The sequence below is a fragment of the Cebus imitator genome, unplaced genomic scaffold, assembly GCF_001604975.1.
Source record: "Cebus imitator isolate Cc_AM_T3 unplaced genomic scaffold, Cebus_imitator-1.0 Scaffold39, whole genome shotgun sequence".
In the NCBI taxonomy this organism is placed as follows: domain Eukaryota; kingdom Metazoa; phylum Chordata; class Mammalia; order Primates; family Cebidae; genus Cebus; species Cebus imitator.
In genome coordinates, this window is record NW_016107354.1 from 11,664,327 (window position 1) to 11,684,177 (window position 19,851).

At 33.2% G+C, this 19,851-nt stretch overlaps 1 protein-coding gene across 7 annotated transcripts in view; it reads left to right on the plus strand.

Annotated features, from left to right (window-relative positions):
* Positions 1-19,851, plus strand: part of ANO5 (anoctamin 5) — a 94,943-nt gene that overhangs the window by 55,331 nt on the left and 19,761 nt on the right. For all 7 annotated transcript variants that reach the window (XM_017525924.2, XM_017525925.2, XM_017525926.2 and 4 more), the window contains 8 exons: positions 6,417-6,551; positions 6,914-7,019; positions 7,118-7,178; positions 12,663-12,814; positions 14,899-14,973; positions 16,406-16,628; positions 18,664-18,833; positions 19,480-19,577. In XM_017525924.2, coding sequence (XP_017381413.1) covers positions 6,417-6,551; positions 6,914-7,019; positions 7,118-7,178; positions 12,663-12,814; positions 14,899-14,973; positions 16,406-16,628; positions 18,664-18,833; positions 19,480-19,577 — 1,020 coding nt within the window. The remainder of the gene's footprint in view (positions 1-6,416; positions 6,552-6,913; positions 7,020-7,117; positions 7,179-12,662; positions 12,815-14,898; positions 14,974-16,405; positions 16,629-18,663; positions 18,834-19,479; positions 19,578-19,851) is intronic.

The window sequence follows — 19,851 nt, forward strand, 5'->3', positions numbered from 1 at the left end:
TTTAATCCAGCATGCCACTCCATGTCTTTTCCATGCAGTGTTTAGACCATTTATATCCAGTGTTAGCATTCATATGTGAGATTTTTATATTGTCTTCATGTTGTTAGCTTGTTTTGTAGACTTGATTGTATAGTCACTTTCTAGTGTCTTTGGGCTATGTGTTTAACTATTTTTTGTGACAGCAGGTGTTGTTCTTTCATTTCCATGTTTAGCACTCCCTTAAGGACCTTTTGTAAGCCTTGTTTAGTGGTAGCAAATTCTCTCACCATTTGCTTGTCTGAAAAGGATTTTATTTCTCCACTTAGGAAGCTTGGTTTGATGGGATATGAAATTCTTGGTTGGAAGTTCTTTTTTTAAATAATACTACAAATAGGCCTCCAATCTCTTCTGGCTTGTAAGATTTCTGCTGACAGGTCTGCTGCTAGCCTAATTGGGGTTCCATTTCTGTGTGATCTGACCTTTCTCTCTAGTTGCTTTTAATTTTTTTTTCCATGTTGAACTTGGTCAATCTGATGACTGTGTACCTTGTGCATGGTCATCTTATATAGTGTCTCATCAGGGTTCTCCATATTTCTTGAATTTGTATCTCAATCTCTCTGGTGAGATTGGTGACATTTTTATGCCTCAAATAATTTTCCAGGTTATTTGGTCTCTATATAATCCTATATTTCTTGAAGGTTTTGTTCATTTTTAAATTCTTTTTTTTAACCTTTGCCTGGCTGAGTTGATTTGAAGAACTGGTCTTTGAGCGCTGAGATTTTTTCCTCAGTTTGGTCTATTCTGCTATTAATACCTCCTATTGTATTATGAAATCCTTGTAGTGATTGCTTCCATTCTAGATATTCAGTTTTGTTTTTACCTAAAATGGCTATTTCATCTTTTAGCTCTTAGATTGTTTTACTGGATTCCTTGGATTGGATTTTAACCCTCTCTTGAATCTTGATGAGTGTCTTTCCATCTAGATTCTGAATTCTATGTCTGTCATTTCTGTCATTACCATCTAGTTAAGAACCATTGCTGAGGAGTTCATTTGGAGATAAGGGGACACTGACTTTTGAATTTCCAGAGTTCTTGCACTGAATCTTTCTCATCTGAGAGGGCTGGTGTTCCATTAACTGTGTTATAAGTTGAATATAGTCAATTGGCTTCATTTCTGGGTGCTTTCAGAGAGCCAAGTCTCTGTATGGGGTCTTTATTCGTGGCTGGATTCTTGCCTTGTGTTTCACAGTTTTGTATACTAGCAGAATATTTTTTGGTGTTATAATTTGGGCTACTATCCAGTAGATGGCACTTAAGAGTAATAGTCAGCAAATAGGCCCAGCCTTGTGGTGCTTCAGTATTTCTGCCTATTCACAGCAGTGCTCTGCGGTAGGGGGGAAAGAGAGAGGACCCTCTCTCCTGGTCTGCTTCGGGGTCCTAGGGAAGCCCCCTCTGATCACTGTCACTGTGTCCAGATTTCCTCTGTTACCTGCTAATTTCAGTATTACTTCCGATATGATCTGATATGATTTATAATTTGTTCTACTTCTCTCTGGAGTCCAATCAATTTTTGTTTTATATCTTTCCACTTTTCTCCATTCCTTTTTTTAGTTTTTATATTTCTGGGGTTTTCTTATATCAGCAAATTTATTTGAGAAGAGTTCACTCAGTTTTAAGTTTTTTATTACTGTATTTTTCAATTTCATATTATTTGGGGAGAATTATCAGCCTAAATTATTTACTTCACATCTTTCAATTTTCTTTTTGTTTTACACAGTTTTTTAAGGATGTAGTCTACCTATTTCAATTGGCTTTTAATTTGTGAACAGAGTTTCTAGCACTAGAGTGCCCTTTTTTGTTAGTCTATCACGCATTCTCAATGTATTGTCTATAGACACTTTTGTTGCAGTGTTAAAAGTGTCATTTTCATCACTTTGCTGGTGTTTAGATGGTGACTCATCTCATGAGGTCAGGGAGGGCGTTTTCTCTTTGTGGCATCATATTGTCACTCAAAAAGTTTCAGATTTTGGAGAATTTTGTATTTCAAATTTTCGGACAAGGGATGTTCAACCTGGTAAATGGGAGTGAGGGGGAATCCGTTTCTGTATGTGCTAGACCTGAAGCTTCCTGTGAGTCTCAGAGCTGTGGACACCCATCTTCCCTTGCCCTGCGAAATCTGTTTCTTTCATTTCTACAAGACCCAACCCTCCTCTCCTATATTCTTTTTTCTGTTTACTGCCACACCTCTAAGGAGTACCAGTCCTCTCTTTGTATCTAACTCTTCTGAAGAAATATTGCTTTTCTCAGACTGCCATGGCCAGTCTTGCTCTTTTCAGATCCTTTCTTATAGGTTATAGATTACCAAATCCCAACATATATTCTGAATTAGGGAATTTAGTTAAACTTTTCTCTAGAGATTATTTTACCTGTGTTTCTCTATGTTTTCCATCATACTCTACATTTTTTTTTCCTCTAGAATTTCTTAAACGTCTTCTTCACCTCTCTCTTGTATCTTAGGTTTCTAGCAGTAGGTGCTGATGTTGGGTTTATTTCTTTACTTACAAGTAATTTGAAGATCATGATGTTCTCTGTCATGATACTGAAGACCTGTATTGGATTTGGGTTTTTTACCCTTTCCTTGTTGATTTTGTGGGTTTTAGTAAAGGCTTTATGGGTAGACTTGATAAAAGTTAAAATATCCCTAAAATAGAAAGAATTTGCCTGTAATCTCATCAGTGTGGAAGGCCGAGACGGACGAATCACTTTAGGTCAGGAATTTGAGAGAGCCTGGCCAACATGGTGAAACCCTGTCTCTACTTAAAAGTAAACAAATACAAAAGTTACGCTGGCATGGTGACACACACACCTGAAATCCCAGCTACTTGGGAGGCTGAGGCAGGAGAATTGCTTTAACCTGGGAAGTGGAGGTTGCAATGAGCCAAGATCACACCACTACACTCCAGCCTAGCATGACAGAGTAAGGCCCTGTTTCAAAAAATAAAAAGCAATAAAGCAAAGAAAGAATTTATTCACAGATGCATAATTACAATTCACACGTCTTTTAATGAGACTTTATTAAGCATCACTACATATCAAGTAAGATACTGTGCCTACAAAATGATCAGAATGTGGTTTCCTAACATGAATTTGTTTGCAGGAACACACACAAATGCATATTAGTTACAGCACAGTAATACGTAATATTCCCACCAAAATATAGAGGGAAAACCACCTATCTTCATGACAGCCTCTGGGAAGGCTTCATGGTGCTCATTCTTGAACTATGTCTTGAAAGATAAGTAGCAGGATATTAGGAAAAGAAGTTAGGTAAGAATATCTCAGGCAAAGAGAACAAATACAGACCACTGTGTGTTTAGTTCTTCATGTAGGAGTGTCAGCAAAGGAGATTTGAATGTTTACCAGGAACAAAATCCTGAAGAACAATGCCGAAGTGAAAAGATGAACCTTTGAAGGAAGAAAAGGATATTGCTCAATTTTTACTTTAGAAACATCACTTTATTGGAAACAAAAGATAATTTAGATTGATGTAAGATTGAACTCAGGGAAGTAAGGACGCTGCTAAAATTGTACGGCAATAAAACTGGAGGTATTCTCAAGATATTGGTGACAGGAAAGAGAGAGGAGACTATGAATTAGAAAAATATTTTTATGAGAGAATTCATTGGACCTAATGGAGTATTGGATATGGAGGATAGAAATAAAGATGACAGGATGGTAGGGTGTCTAGAAAGAGATTTAGTTTATAGGAATCTGAGTTTCTAGATTTCACATATTTCATGTTATCTCTATACCAAACATCACTTCCATGTCCAGGTATCTATAAGTGGTTTATCTGCCTGTTGAGCAAATATCATTTTGTCACATTAGACAGTATTTTTTGGGAAAATGGCAATGCCAAGATTGAAAAAGATGGGCTGATAGAGCATAATATAAAATTGAAGACTGGTCACTGGCACATCAGCTCTATCAGCCCATTTTTTTTTCTTTCCAGCTTATGCTTCATGTAATTTTTCTTTTGTTATCCCTATGTTGTATGTCTTAATGCTTAGAAATAAAGTAGAAATACTGCCACATACTAAATAGCATAGACTAAATATATGTGTGGTACGTATAATGTTATTATTACAATTTGAGGATAATCCTGAAGCTAAGCTTCTCAGATGTCTATGTATTCATTATAAAAATAAATCACTTTAGAAAAAATGTTTACGTTTAGTGACTGATTTTCAAGATTGTATTCATTTCATTTCTGTCATCATTCTTTTGATTATTTACTATGTCTTCAACTCAATGTTACATCTTAGAAATTCAAAATGAGAGCGGTCCCCTCACACAGTACCCTTACAACCAATATTACTGAATCCTTCTACCTATCAAATGCTATGTTAGATGATGCAGTGCCACAGATTAGTTGAAAGTCTAGTTAGTAAAATGGACAGGTTAAAAAAGACCATAGATTTAAATACATGGCATCTTTTTCTAAAAAATAGTACTCAAAAGAAGGCTGTCCCTATACTTGAGCTTTTATAGTGTCTCATATTATTAGATTTCTCTTATTTTCTTAGTTATGACTATTAAGATAGTTTAAATTAAATCTTAAATGTGACTTCAATAATGTATACATTTTTACCATATTGCAAATATAAGAAATGTATCTTGCTTTCTGAGATCCTAAAGGATTATTTAGTTGTTAATCTGTTACTGTTAGACACCCAAGTCCAAAGTTTAGTAAAATAATTTGTATATTTCCACATGTAATAAATTCTTGCCAGATTTCATTTAGTAAATTCTCAGCAATTTCCTTTTTTTATATATAATAGTTTTTATAATAATTACAAGTCTAGAGTTCTTGAGGGTTTTTTATTATTTTAATGGTAAAGGAATAAGAATTGTGAAAATTGAAAAGGAGAAAAATGTAGTACTTTAAGGTTGTTGATATATCCAGTTTCCTTATGAATTCTTGAAGAATTTTTAAGTTAGTCTGTAGCAGTAATATTGCTATTATGCTTTCTAGTAATATTGATTCTGCAGTTTTTAAAACAAAGTAAAGTAGATATGGTGAACAGTAAATTTCATAAAGCATAGTATGTTTATACTTTTTCTGATTTTTGATGTTATATACTATTACAATAATTTCTACATTTTTCAGCAAAAAACTGGGAGAAATTAAGTTCATTCTAAGTATGAGTAAGCTAAGGAAGTTGTGAATGGCAGATTAACAAGAGAATATTATAGCATTGTAATTTAATTTCAAGTTTATAGTGATCCGGAAAACTAAATTAGAGAAAAATAACAATGCAAAAATGTTCATTATCACTGAAAATAATGAAAAGGACAGTATAAGTAAAAAGATGCCCACTTAGCTTTAAGAGTGCTGAAATATAAAGAATGGGAGGTTCAATAAAATTAATATTGAATATGCGAAATATATTTTAAAATCTCATTGGGAAAAAAGTTTATAACTTTACGTTCAGGTTTGTGTTCTTGAGCATACATAGACATTGCAATTTAATATTAAGTACTTTCATAGAATCAAGTACTTTCATACAATCACTTCCTATAGCATGCATTCCTATAGCAAATGCATGCTATTAGAACACAGAAGGTATCACATCTTTTCACCTAGGAAACTGTGGAAAGACTCACAGATTTGGTGAGCTAGAGTCTATATGAATAACAAGGAGGATTATTCAGGTTAAACAACAACATCAAGAAAACCTGGTTTTCTGAGGAGGAGAAAACTACTTTCTTTCATTCCTAAATGGGTACTCAGTTACAAACAAAACACTTGGTTGCGAGATTTAAAAGTTTATGCCAATAAATGCTGTCACTTTTCAACTCTTTGAAAACCAAGAGCTGAGCTGCATATTTTATAGAATTTTTCTACAGTAATCATGTTTAATTCCTTGGTCTGCTACCTATGTCACAATCCTATAAACATCCAAAATCCAAACTTAGAGAAAGATGGAAATATATACCTACAATGTGGTCAGATAAACGTTTTCAGTTTTAGAAAGAGAGATAAAGCAAAAAGATTTTGAATATGATTTTGATTTGTTAAGTTTATTCCTATAAATTATATTGTAGAAAATTCTGTAGTTTACTTAAAAACCATTTAAATTCTATTTGCAGTAGAGACACCCTTCAAATTCTACTTAATTGGCTTTCTACTTCCATCTGTTCTCTTTTAATCCTTAAATCAGTCCTTGCACTGTGGAATAAACATTATCTTTTGTTAAAACATGATAATAATATGGAAACTGAAGTTTAGAGAGTTAAGCAACTTCACTAAAATTACATGTCTAGAAAGCAATGGAGCCAAAATTAGAATATGTGCCTGCCTGAATACAAAATTAAGGTTCTCAGGACTATAACATTCTTTCATATTCTGATTCTGTTTTTACTCTTTTTCACAGGAATTATTATGGAGAAAAAATTGGCATCTATTTTGTCTTTCTTGGATATTACACAGAAATGCTGTTCTTTGCAGCTATAGTTGGATTAGCTTGTTTTATTTATGGTTTATTATCAATGGAACATAACGCATGCAGGTAAGTGTACCTGAATTGCCCAGATAGAGGATCTTTATCGTGCGCCAAACTCAGCTATTATTATTTCCTTGGCATTTCCTTCAGAATGTTTCCTTATAGCATCAGATAATTGATATTTTCCAAAAAAGACTCAAACATAATAGCTGCCTCTCACCTGGTGCTTTATGGAAAGTCTGTTTTTAATGATGGGTTCTGAAAAGTCTACTCCTCAAAGCATGACTTGACCCACTATAGAAATAGCTGCATGACTGCCCCTTCTGTTGTATGTGAGAAGTTATATAAATAGTTATTCTAATAAGAAAAGATTGGACTTTTACCTAAACACTTATCACTTTTCAATAGCTTGGCTGTTCTTCTTGCAGCATTGAAATCTGTGACCCTGAGATTGGTGGTCAGATGATCATGTGCCCACTCTGTGATCAAGTATGTGATTATTGGAGATTAAACAGTACGTGTTTAGCCTCGAAGGTATGTATGCATTATAATATGTTGAAAATACTTAGAGTTTCCTTCCTTTTTATTACATTTAGTACTCAATTATCTTTGTGATATTGTTATTTTTGCAGTTCTCCCATTTGTTTGATAATGAGTCAACAGTGTTCTTTGCAATATTCATGGGAATTTGGGGTGAGTAAATAGTCCAATAAAGAAACAGCCTTCTTCCTATTAATGTGTTATTTGGCCTCTGTATAGCATGTGACAGATGAACTATCTTACATACCAAATGTGGTTTTAGGTCATTGTGTCTTTGTTAGCATTAAAACACTGATGTAGTAGCGCATATTAGTGGCCATTGGCTCTTGGTCCACACAAGTATCTATTAAACATCTGCTCATTTCTCTAAAAGACAACATATTTTTTGAAACATCAAATTATTAACTTCCCACTGTCTTTCAGTGCCATGTTAAAAACAGGCTCAAAAAGTACTTAATTCAGGAGAGATTAAACAAATATTTGGTGGCTAGAGAATATTGAGTCATGTATACAAACTGGAATAAAGACCAAAAACCTGAGGACTAATGAACATTTTTTGAGTCTAAATCGTCTAGTTATAGTTTCCATTTCCACTTTCATTCATTAAAAATCTTATATATAAAATGGAATTTTCCTTAACTCTGAAAATGCCCTGCCCAGGACTTAATTTTTCCATTTCACTTGGAAAGTTGAAGTGTCATGAAGTTTTTTTTTTTTGTTTCTTCATCAGTAAGGAAAATAATTTCTTTAAGAATAACTCTATTAGAAGAGACCTATAGACTGGCCTAAAATATATCACAAAACATGGGGTTCCTAGGTGAAAATTAGACATTTTTTCAATTAAAAAACAGTCTAACAAACACAAATATGTGCAATTCAAAACCCAGCAAGGGCTGCATTATCCAGGCAAATAACATCAAAATTGGTAGGTATCTGTGCAAAGCAGAGGGATTTATGGCTTTCTGTCATTTCTGCTTGGCTGCTATGGTCTGAGGAGAGCAGCCTAGATTCAAAAAGAGAACAAAGGTTCTAGAAATCTTATGAGTGGTTTAACAGCACCTCCAGTTTTGCTAAGTCGTATATACATCCATTTATCATGAGGCTGCCAAATCCTACCTCTCATTACTTGGGAGCTAAAATGAATGATAGGGGCATGATTACAATGAGTACATTGTGAGAATTTTCCATTGTTTCTGTTAAGAGAGATTGTGCACCAACACCGCCTTATATTTCACCATAAATAGGGGAGCGGCTGTGTGTGGAGCACCCCACAGCACTATCAAATGGGCATTGTGAAGATTCACTGTCAGTTATTCCTTTGAGGAAAGTTTGTTTTAGTAGTGAAATGATTTAGCTTTGCCTTTTGAGAATTTTGGCCAAATTCAATGAAAATAGAAGTTCAAGGGCATTTGATTTAGTACATTTTCTGATAAACAGTTAAGCTGGATGAAATTATGAGTTGGCAGAGTAGATGTAAAGAAAAAACAATTAAGTTTACAGGACCTTCACTAGTCCAAGGGGTTGAGGCCTGAAAATAATGAATACTGGTAGGAATTGCTCTTTAAAATTTTTTTGATTTGTTTCTAAGGGAAATATGTATCCATCTTAGGAAATTCAAGGAATAGATAGATACAAGAAGAAAAAAATATTAAATATTTTAAATATTTATCACCTAAAATATGATCGTTATTTTGGCCATGATTTTCTAAAATATTTCACTCTGTGTATGAGCACGTGTGTTCATATAGTTACACGTAAATAATATATGTAATTTTAAACCTGCTCTTTATTATTCAACAAAAAAAAATGAGTGATGGAACTTTTTCCATATCAATGAATATGTTATAGTGTGTGTTTGTGTGTGTGTGTGTGTGTCTGCATGTGAATGTATATTTATGAATATATAGAATTGCATTTTATGAATGTATCACATTTTGCCTAACCAATTCTCTATTTAGGATGTTTAGGCCACTTCCACCCTTTATATTACTTTTATAAATAATGCTGGAATACAGATATTTTTATATTTGTACAATTATTTATAAGTATGAATTTTTCACAGGCTAATTAGTGGGGCAGTTTTATGTTTATAATTTTAAATCTTTACTATTTATTTCTGTATTCTCTTATACAAAGTTTGCACCAAATTATATTTCTTCAAATATTCTGTGAGTTTTTCTGTTTCAACCCTAGGTAAGCATGAGAAGTAGCATCTTTTTGTCACTTACATTTGATGGATGGGGATATTATCTCATTATTATTTCTATTTGCAGTTACTAGATCACAAGTGAGACTGATCATATTTTTAATACTTATTGACCATTGACTCTTTTTGATGTTTGAGGTATTTGATTTTTTATAATAATTCACAGATGCTTTTATATAATAAGCACTATAATCCTTTGTCTGCCACAGAAAATGCAAATTTTTTTTCAGTTTGTAATTTACATTTGATCTCATTCATAATCAGTAGACATTTTAATATCTATTACTGGTCATAAAGCTTTCCTTATGGTTTTTCTTATTTTATGTGTTTCTTTAGAAAACCTTCCCTACTCAGAGATAATGTAAGATGTTCACCTATGCTTTATTTCAGAAATTTAATGATTTCATTTTATTTACACATTAATATAATCAGCAACTAGTTTTTGAAGTTTCTACCCTGGAACAGGTACTATTCTAGGCAATAGGAATTTAAATATGCACATACATGGCCCTTGATTGTAAGGCAAATTTTTAGTTTACATGCCTCCATGATTGTAATTATGTATAAACCAGTCTCATCACTAGATTACTTGCTCCTTTAGGACAAACACCATGGCTTTCATTTCCATAGTTCCAGGACTAGGCATATGGCATGTATTCAAATATACATTGAATAAATGAATAATTTAAATGCTAATGGTATATCTTCTTAAAAATGAAAAAGGTCAAATCCTATTTTAGCACAATGTATAAGGCCCAAACTAAGGATCTCTTTAATTTCCAGAAATCCTTTTCAGGGAATATGTGAATCTTGTGATTCCTATACAGTTATAATCATACAAGTCCATAGAAATCATGGGAACAATTTTATTTTTAATCCATATCATTTCTCTTTCCTTATAGTACTCTTTTTTGCTGACTATTTTGTACTGTCATTAATTTATGTCACAATCCCATCTATGTTGGCCAACTTTCTTACTTCTACTTCAGCATTAACAAACTTTGAGGCAAAAGAATTTTAAATGCTTAGTGTATTTAAAAGTTTTAGCAGTATATATATGACATCCAATCTCTTGCATAGCCATAGTAACCAGGTACTTCTTCTAAAATTAATGGTAGTTGTTCTATTGTAGTATAAACAAACAAGCAAATCTTAAAATAGTTAATAGTACCAAACTCTTGAAACTTCTCCCTGCTAATGATGTACCTACTTCATACTGGAGTAATGAAATGAATAGAGTAAAAGTTTCTGCTCATGAAATTCACAATTAATATTAAATGATAGAATGAATAAATGAATGAAATATAACCTGTTGTTAAGAAAGTCACAATCTAATTGGGATAGAATCTGAAGACTACTTTCGTAGAAGTGCAGTTTAAATGCTGAGGGGGTGCAGAGGAGGACTGAATTACTTTTTTACTGGTGGAGTTACATATGAGGTATCTATGAGCCAAACTCATAGAATCATAGAGTGGAATGGTGGTTACCAGGCGCTGGAGGATTGGGAAATGAGAAGTTACTAATCAATGAGCACACATTAAAGTTTCAATTAAGCAAGATAAATAAGATCTGTACAACATTGTACTTATGTTCCACATAATGAATTGTATACTTTATAATTGTTAAGTGGTAAGTCTACTGTGTTCTTCCCACTTAATAAACGTTTAAATAGTTCTTTAAAGTTTAAATAATGAGCAAAGGAAAACATAAGCCAATGTATACATGGGCAAATGAACAAACAAAAACCAACAGTTAGATGGATGGATATATTTGCACTAGAAAAATATATTTTGGAAGCTGAGAGAGCAATTAGATGACTATAATGATAAAAATGTAATTAGAATTTTAAAAATGTATGGATAGAATCCAGAGTTCCTTACATTATTTAAAAGTTAGAGAGTGAGTCAGAAAGTTGAATCTTTTATAGATGATAAAAATTATGAGTTAATATTGATGATGTTAGTATTATTTTCCTAAATAGAATACTAGGAAAGGCATGTATATACCCAATAGAAAGGCATATATATACCAACCAATGTCTTTTATTGAAATCATTTGCATATGTCTTTTATTGAAACCATTCAAGTCAGTGTACTGTTTTCTCAGGCTTAGGGAAATATACCTAGGAAGCATAAGAGCCATTAATTATTCTCACTCTTAACATACGTATACATTCTGTATATATATATGTGTGTGTGTGTGTGTGTGTATAAAACATAAAACTTTTACATATATATGTATATATATAACAACTTCGGCTTTCTTTTTATGTCTTTATTAAAGCCTCCCTCTGTCACCCAGGCTGGTCTCAAATTCCTGGCCTCTAATGATCCTTCCACCTCAGCCCTACAAAGTGCCAGAATTATCAACTTCAATTGAAGAATATATATTTACAGAAAAGTATATGAAATATAAATTCACGATTCAAAAAGATATGTACAAGAGTATTATTCACAGCAGCACTATTTGTAATAGCAAATATCTGGAAACAACTCAAATGTCTGTCAGCCCAAGAATATATAATCAAAATTGTGATTTAACCATACAATCTAACACTATACAGTGATGAAAATAAATGAATTTTTGCTGCAAACAGAAACAAAGTTGAACCAAAAAACAAAGCTTGACATGAAACACTATTAGTTGTATATAATTTATGTAAATCCATTTGTAATGGACTGTTTTTTATATTGGTGCTGATTATATGAGTATATTTTGTGAAAACTTTTTGAATTATGCATTTATATTTCATATACTTTTCTGTAAATATATATTCTTCAATTGAAAGTTGATAATTCTGGCACTTTGTAGGGCTGAGGTGGAAGGATCAGTAGAGGCCAGGAGTTCGAGACCAGCCTGGGCGACAGAGGGAGACTTTAATAAAGACATAAAAAGAAAGCTGAAGTTTTTATATATATACATATATATGTAAAAGTTTTATGTTATACACACACACACACACACACACACACACACACACATATAGAATGTATACGTATTTTAAGAGTGAGAATAATTAATGGCTCTTATGCTTCCTAGGTATATTTCCCTAAGCCTGAGAAAACAGTACACTGACTTGAATGGTTTCAATAAAAGACATGCAAAAAAAAACCTCAGTGTTTAGTAAAAAGCTAAGTTTAAATATTGCTTCAAATTGTCTGAATGAACAAAGATATTAATATGTCTGAAAAAAATCTTACTTGGACCACTGACCAAGAAATTAATTTGAAATTTTGTATGACTTTTTTCAGTGTGTTACTGAATACACAATATTATGCCAACATTAGTAACTGATAAATTTTCAAACACAACAGTGACAGAAAAATTTGAACCATCCTGTAACCAAAGTGATTAAAGAGAAAAGTTGATAAAGCTTTTTATTTACTTTTATTTTTTCATATCTCTTTTTTTTTATGTTTGTTTACCTATAGTCACCTTATTTTTGGAGTTTTGGAAACAACGACAAGCCAGACTGGAATATGAGTGGGACCTGGTAGACTTTGAGGAGGAACAGCAGCAGCTCCAGCTGAGACCGGAATTTGAAGCTATGTGTAAACACAGGAAATTGAATGCAGTGACTAAGGTAGACCAGAAAACTGTGAAATGGGCAGCATGTCTTAATGGACACATTACTATAGGTTTCTTCTCAAATAATCATAGTTTAATTTGCCTTTAAAATATTCTACAACATATACATCACATAAACTACTTGTTTCTAATACATATATGTGTATATAAATGTTTATATATGAATGTGTATATATGAAAATTTTCAAATACTTTCAAATGTAGGTAGAAAAGTATAATGAACTAACTACATGAATGAACCCATGACCCAGAATCAATTGTTTTTCATTCATGGACAATCTTGTTTCATTCATCCTTTATGTCACTAGATTATTTGGAAGTAAATCCAAGGCATAATAACATTAAACTAAGTGCAAAAAGGAAAATCGTGTATGTGCAATAGGGTTTGTATATAAATATATAGACGTTGAAATAATGCTAAGTTGATATACAAAAATTAAAATAGTATTTATATTCAGATTGTAGTCTTATGAGTGATTGTTTTATCAGACTAACATTTCTTCACATGGCCCCTTTTAATTGATTATATTGAGAATCATTGCAGTGGTGTGTGTGGGGAAAGTCTACATATTAGAATCCTTAGCTGACAAACCAGCTGTGTGTTCTTGACTGAGTTGTTTAACTTTTTGGTAACTCACTTTTTCCATGTGAAAATAGAAGTAACTTTGCCTTTAGAAACCAGAATCTTGGTTACATATTTTTAGAGTCTCCATTTTTCCATAATCTACAGCCACAGTGTTGTTTACTGCTATTTAAAAGAGAATAATATGTGCCCAATGCACTCTTTTCAGTAGAATTCCCTATTCTCTTTGGAAAACCATTCTTGCAACATAACATATAAAATTTCTTTTCACTGTTTAGGCATTCACTATAGTTACTAAATTTCATTGAAAGATCAAGAAAACATCTCAGAAAATACATTGAAAATTTGGGTGGCCGTTTGAAATTAAGAAAATATATTTAAAAATATTGACAGAATAATAACATGATGTTTATTCCTATTTCATAAGATAAAAAATAAAACAAAAGTAGTCTTATTAGCTTTTCTGAAAATTAACAAAAAAAGTATTGAATGCTTACATTTGCAGCCAGTTGAAAAACAGTATATATTGATTCACTGTGAATCATCAGCTTCACTTCACTTAGCTTTCATGGTTTAGAAATCAAGAAACAGAATTTTATTTTGTCTTGTTTTTTTCTTACTAGTAGTGCTGTTTCAGTGTTTAAGGGCAACCAGAACACTCACATTTGAGTCCACATTGGGAACACACACGTGCACACACACGAATATGCATACACATGTATAAACACACATACACTGGGTACACACATGAACACACATGTCCACGGTCACATATTATACATGCATGCACAAACACTCTGAGGTCTATAGGACTCTTGAATGGCCTACTCTATCCTTGAAAGTTCTATTTTTATTCATACCACCCTAAACATTGTTAAATGTGAAATATTATGGAATTACATGATTTTGATTTCTGCTGACAGCTATTTTTTTTTTACTGTTTTTTTTTTCTTTTGGGTAAAAATCTGCTTATGTCTTGATGCACCTAAGAATGTCAGCTGTATCAATATCTTTCATTAATGACTCTTAAAGACTAAAGGTAGAAGTCTTGGATCATGAGCTATGTGGAAGAACACAGTTATCTGAAAAATATGAAGAAAGCATCTAATATAATATGCAGAGTAATGCAATTCAATTCAATTAAAATAAAATTATAACATCATTAAACATCATAAATGATCTGTCTACCTAAGCAGCAACCCTCATTATTTGACTTTGTTTACTGTCTGCCAGGCCCTGAATATCATAACTCAGCATTTAGGAAATTGTGTATATCCATTATGACTCATAATATGTGTAAGATATCTCATCCATGAGGCCTGAAGATTTCTACTTCAAGGGAAGGAACCATCCCTATAATGTAGCTTTCCATGAAGTATAGTAGGCCCTTTTGGGAGATTTCTACTTTAACTGGACTCTATGATATTGACTAGTGCTTGTAGTCTCAACTAAGAGAGGAGATTTTGAATTTCTTTGTGATTTCTTCAACATTACAGGAGATGGAACCTTACATGCCTCTATACACACGTATTCCATGGTACTTTTTTTCAGGAGCCACAGTGACATTATGGGTGAGCATGTCTTTTAAAATTGTTATCATTTCTTCAACAGGCAATTAAATGAGCTATCTCAACAGTGTCATCTGCAATGTCTCTTGAGTCCTTCTTTTCCCTCTGCCTCCCTGATCTTTTTATCTTGGTTATAGCTCTTATACAAAATAAACTGTAATTTATATGGATTTTTTATAATTAAACTTTGGGAAAGGATCTCAGGGAAGAGGAGGTACTTTATCTTAAAACCTATTTCTCCTTGCCTCATGGCACTTCATTTAAGTGATCACTTGAAATCAGGACAGAATAACAAACTTACTCTGATTCCAGAATCTTCGGTTACTTTTAGAAAAATCATGAATTTATCTTTATTTTCACTTTATTTCCTGCTGTTCCTTTTCCAAATTTGTTCCCTCTTAACAGTTATTTAATTTTAGGAAAAGAGCCAATGTTACCCTCTGAGGGGTTAACATGTTGAAATGTAAATGATTGATGGTTGTAGACTATAATTTAGACTCACCAGTCCATAAATCCTGCATGATTTATCTTTAACATTTCTTTTTAAGTCTATTATTTTCACATTTTAAAACAGTAGAAATGTGTTTTCTTAGATTACATAATAATTGTTGAGACGTGATAACAATAAATGGGGAGAATTATCAATTCAGGACTCTTTTGAGAAATCTTCTGGAGTATGTCCCCAGAAATTTATTCTGGTTTTGATTACTAGTTTTTATTTAATTTGACTCACTTCCTCAACTTTTAGAATAAAATTCTCTAATGATTGATAGAAAGCCATCTTCATGCTTTTGCAATATGGGAAGTATAAAAAATTTATACAGAATCTGTATAAATTTCTAAACTACCAGGCATATTAGAGCACTAATGGCAACATTCTGAGGGGAAATGAAATACAATATTGACATGTATTTTTCTTGGGAAAGTAAGTGATCTTGATTCTACATGTTTAATTTCAACCTAGAGCATGAGTCAGCAAACATTTTCTGTGAAAGGGCCAGATATATTTTTGGATTTGTGGGTACATATAGCTCTGGAACATAATTGTCTTTATTTTTTTCTGTAACCTTTAGAAATTCAAAGAAACATTTATAACTTAAGGGCCACATAAGAACAGGCAAGGCCATGGGCAGGATTTGGCCTTCCACTATAGTTTGTCACTCCCTGCTAGAGGATGAGCCTAGAGTATGAGAATGAATATGTTTCTGTTTTAGACTTAACCAGCAGCTGCCATGTGCCTTATCTCTAACCCTTTTACCTTGCCAGTGTTCATATCTTGCCATCTATGGCAAGAGAGACTGACTTAGTTGGCTTTGCACATGAGACCTACTAAATAGAACTTCATATGAGTCGAACAGAATAATCAGTGTGTTAGATATGTATTCATAACAGATACAGAGACCCAAATAACAGTACTTTGCTTTTTTTTCCCCAGATGTCTCTTGTCGTCACCAGTATGGTAGCTGTAATTGTGTACCGCCTGTCAGTCTTTGCCACATTTGCTAGTTTCATGGAAAGTGATGCATCCTTAAAGCAGGTCAAAAGCTTCCTTACTCCTCAGATAGCTACATCACTCACAGGATCGTGCTTGAACTTTATAGTCATCTTGATCTTGAATTTCTTTTATGAAAGGATATCTGCCTGGATTACAAAAATGGGTAAGCTAGCCAAATCATTAGTGTGATTCTGAAGAATGATTCGTATTGATGCTATGTGTCTATTTTGGAGCACTCCCCAGGAGTTCATTTTCAAAGGGCACATTTTAAGGCAGTTTTTCTCTATAGGTAGACCCATATCTGCTATTTCAAAATCATCAAAGAGCCACATTCAAGGTCCATTATAATGGAAACAGCAAAAAGAACTGGAAAAAAAAAAAGAATTTGGACTCTATGTCTTTTTGAGTATTCTTGTCTTAATTCTCCCTTGATGGGTCTAGTTGAATCCTAAGTAAAATCTTTACTTTATTGAAGACACGGATAATTTTTATTTCATGTATGTGGTTCTTACACAGTATTGATTTTGGAAGCTATCTTGAGAAAAACAGAACAATCAGCTTCTCCTAAATAAATCTAAATTTTAGTGCTTTTCTTTTTAACTGCCATCTCTTAGAACTTGGATTATTTTCTTGTTAAAATATTAAAATTTTTACTTAAAGCCATGGGGTAAAGTGAAAGGGGCCACAGTTTAAGTGAGAGATTGAGTTAGGTAAAGCAGCACAGAGCAAGTTAGCAGTAAGATCAAAGCTGGAGACTCAAGGCGTCAGCCTCTTCTCTGAGTGCACTTTCCAGGGATCAAGCAGCTTTGAATCTGTTGTATGTAGATATCATGGCCAATGCCAAGAAAAGAGCACATTCTTCAGTCAGCACTGGAATGAGTACTGAGATGAGACTTTCATTATATACCTCTTCAAATTTGGAGTTCTCTTTCAGATTTACTTTTCTCTGCTAGTAACAGTGAGAAAATCACAGCAGATAAATTGCTTTTAAAAAGCACCTAAAAACTCACCATTTTTCTCAGTGGGAAAAGAAATCATTCAAGTTCACATTACAGGTTTTGTAGGAATACAGCTACATTTCACTAAAATGGAGGAGTTACCTCTGTCTTTAAAATAATTTGTAATACTCTTCCAGTATTGCTGGAAATGACATGATTTGGCTGGATCAGCTCATGCTACTGGGAGATTATCAGCTCAGGAAAACGTACTTTTTTATTCTTTTGTGCTTCATGAGCCTCTATTGTAGGGTGAAGATAATTTAATATTTTCTTATCTTTAGAATTCATTAAATGACAGATCATGATCATGCATTTTAAATAAAGGAGAGGGAAAATGTGTACTGTTTCTGCTGATCACATTGTTTACAGAATTAATATAGCCTTTTAATTCATGGGAAGGCAACACAATTTCATTGGAAATCATCCCTCCCTTTGCATGAGCTTAGTTTGTTTAAACATGATTGTAAGCAGATGAGATCTGATGTGCTTATAGGATACAAGATAGTGTTTGGAGATGAGCATAAGATTCTTCAGTCTTATTTGGTGTATTAGTTTGTTTTCACACTGCTATAAAGATACTACCTGAGACCGTGTAGTTTGTAATGGAAAGAGGTTTAATTGACTCACGGTTCACATGTCTTGGGAGGCCTCAGGAAACTTACAATCATGGTGGAAGGCAAAGGGGAAACAAACACCTTCTTCATAAGGCGGCAGGAGAGAGAGAGAGTGCATAGGTAGGTGCTGCACTTTAAAACCATCAGTTTTCTTGAGAGCTCACTCACTACGACAAGAATAGCATGGGGGAAATTGCCCCCATGATTCAGTGGCCTCCCACCAGGTCCCTCCATTGGCAGGTAGGAATTACAATTTGACATGAGATTTGTGTGGGGACAGAGAGCCAAACCATATCATATGGGTTTGAATTTCACATTCTGTGTAACCCCAAGACAAGAATACTGTCTCTCTGACTGTAGTAACAACAGCCTCCTAGCCTTTTCCAGTGATTAGCTTAATAAAAAGTGTGTAAGAGAAAGTCTAGCACAAATCCATAGTTACTCAATATTGGCCTACTATTGCCAGAATAGGTCGCATGCTATAGGCTCTCAGAATGATGTGACTGGGTGTTCACTTGTCTCAGGGAGTACAGAGTTCAAGGAAACATAAGATGTGCTAAACCTATTTTTTTTTTTAATTTAACAGAAATTCCTCGAACTTACCAGGAGTATGAGAGCAGTCTAACCTTGAAAATGTTCCTGTTTCAGTTTGTAAATTTTTATTCAGCCTGCTTCTACGTAGCTTTCTTTAAAGGAAAGTTTGTAGGCTATCCTGGAAGATACACATATTTATTTAATGAGTGGAGAGGTGAAGAGGTAAGAATTTCCTTGAGAGGTGAGGTGTGTATCTTCCATACTCATATTAACCACTTTCTGTTTGCCAAGCACTGATTCAGATGCTAAAAATTTGCAAAAGATATCTAGACACTGACTCTATCCACAAAGAGTATTATTCACAGATGAATCCTGTCATTTGATAAACTTCTCAGTTTATTTTGAGCAAAAAGTTATATCATGCCTACAGTTTGGTAGTAAAATATGAGCTATAAAATGACATAGGTTAAGTTCTTTGTTCCTGAAAGTTTCCTGCAAAGGAAGAATGATTACTTTCTGTATAAATGGTTCCACTATGGGTAATTGTGTTAGAACATATTTATGGTTTCCAAATTATGCAGAATGGAGAGTGTACCAACTCCCACCTCTAACACAGATATAAACACTTAGAATTTTCTAAGAATGAGACCCAGAAATCTGTGTTTTTCACACAGTTTACAGATGAATCTAATGCAGTTAGGCTGGTGCTGCTCTGTGGTTATGTTTGGAATTATTGGGCTAAATATACCTTATTCCTTCCAACCAAAACCTTGAGATCCTAATCTTATGGCTTAGAGCTTTTTTAGGTGTTGTAAAATTGCATCTTTGATCATTCAATTCTGTTTTCTCCCCTCTCGCTTCTGACTAGTGTGATCCTGGAGGCTGTCTTATAGAATTAACAACCCAGTTGACCATTATAATGACGGGGAAACAGATTTTTGGAAACGTTAAAGAAGCCATTTATCCGTATGTATGACTCACAAGCTTTTTATTTAAGTAACCATGAAAGATTTCCTCTGGAAAAAGATGAAATTGTTTAATTATCATGATGCCTTTGTTAGAAAATGGTTAAGCCAAAAGGAAAACTTTATTTTTAATCAACAGTGAAAGTTGCATTAAGGTAATATAAACTCTTATTTTTATTTATTTATTTTTTGGTTCCACAGCTAGCAAGATTTTTCTTTTTCCTTTTTTTTTTTTTTTTTTTTTTTTTTTTTTTTTTTTTTTTTTTTTTTTTTTT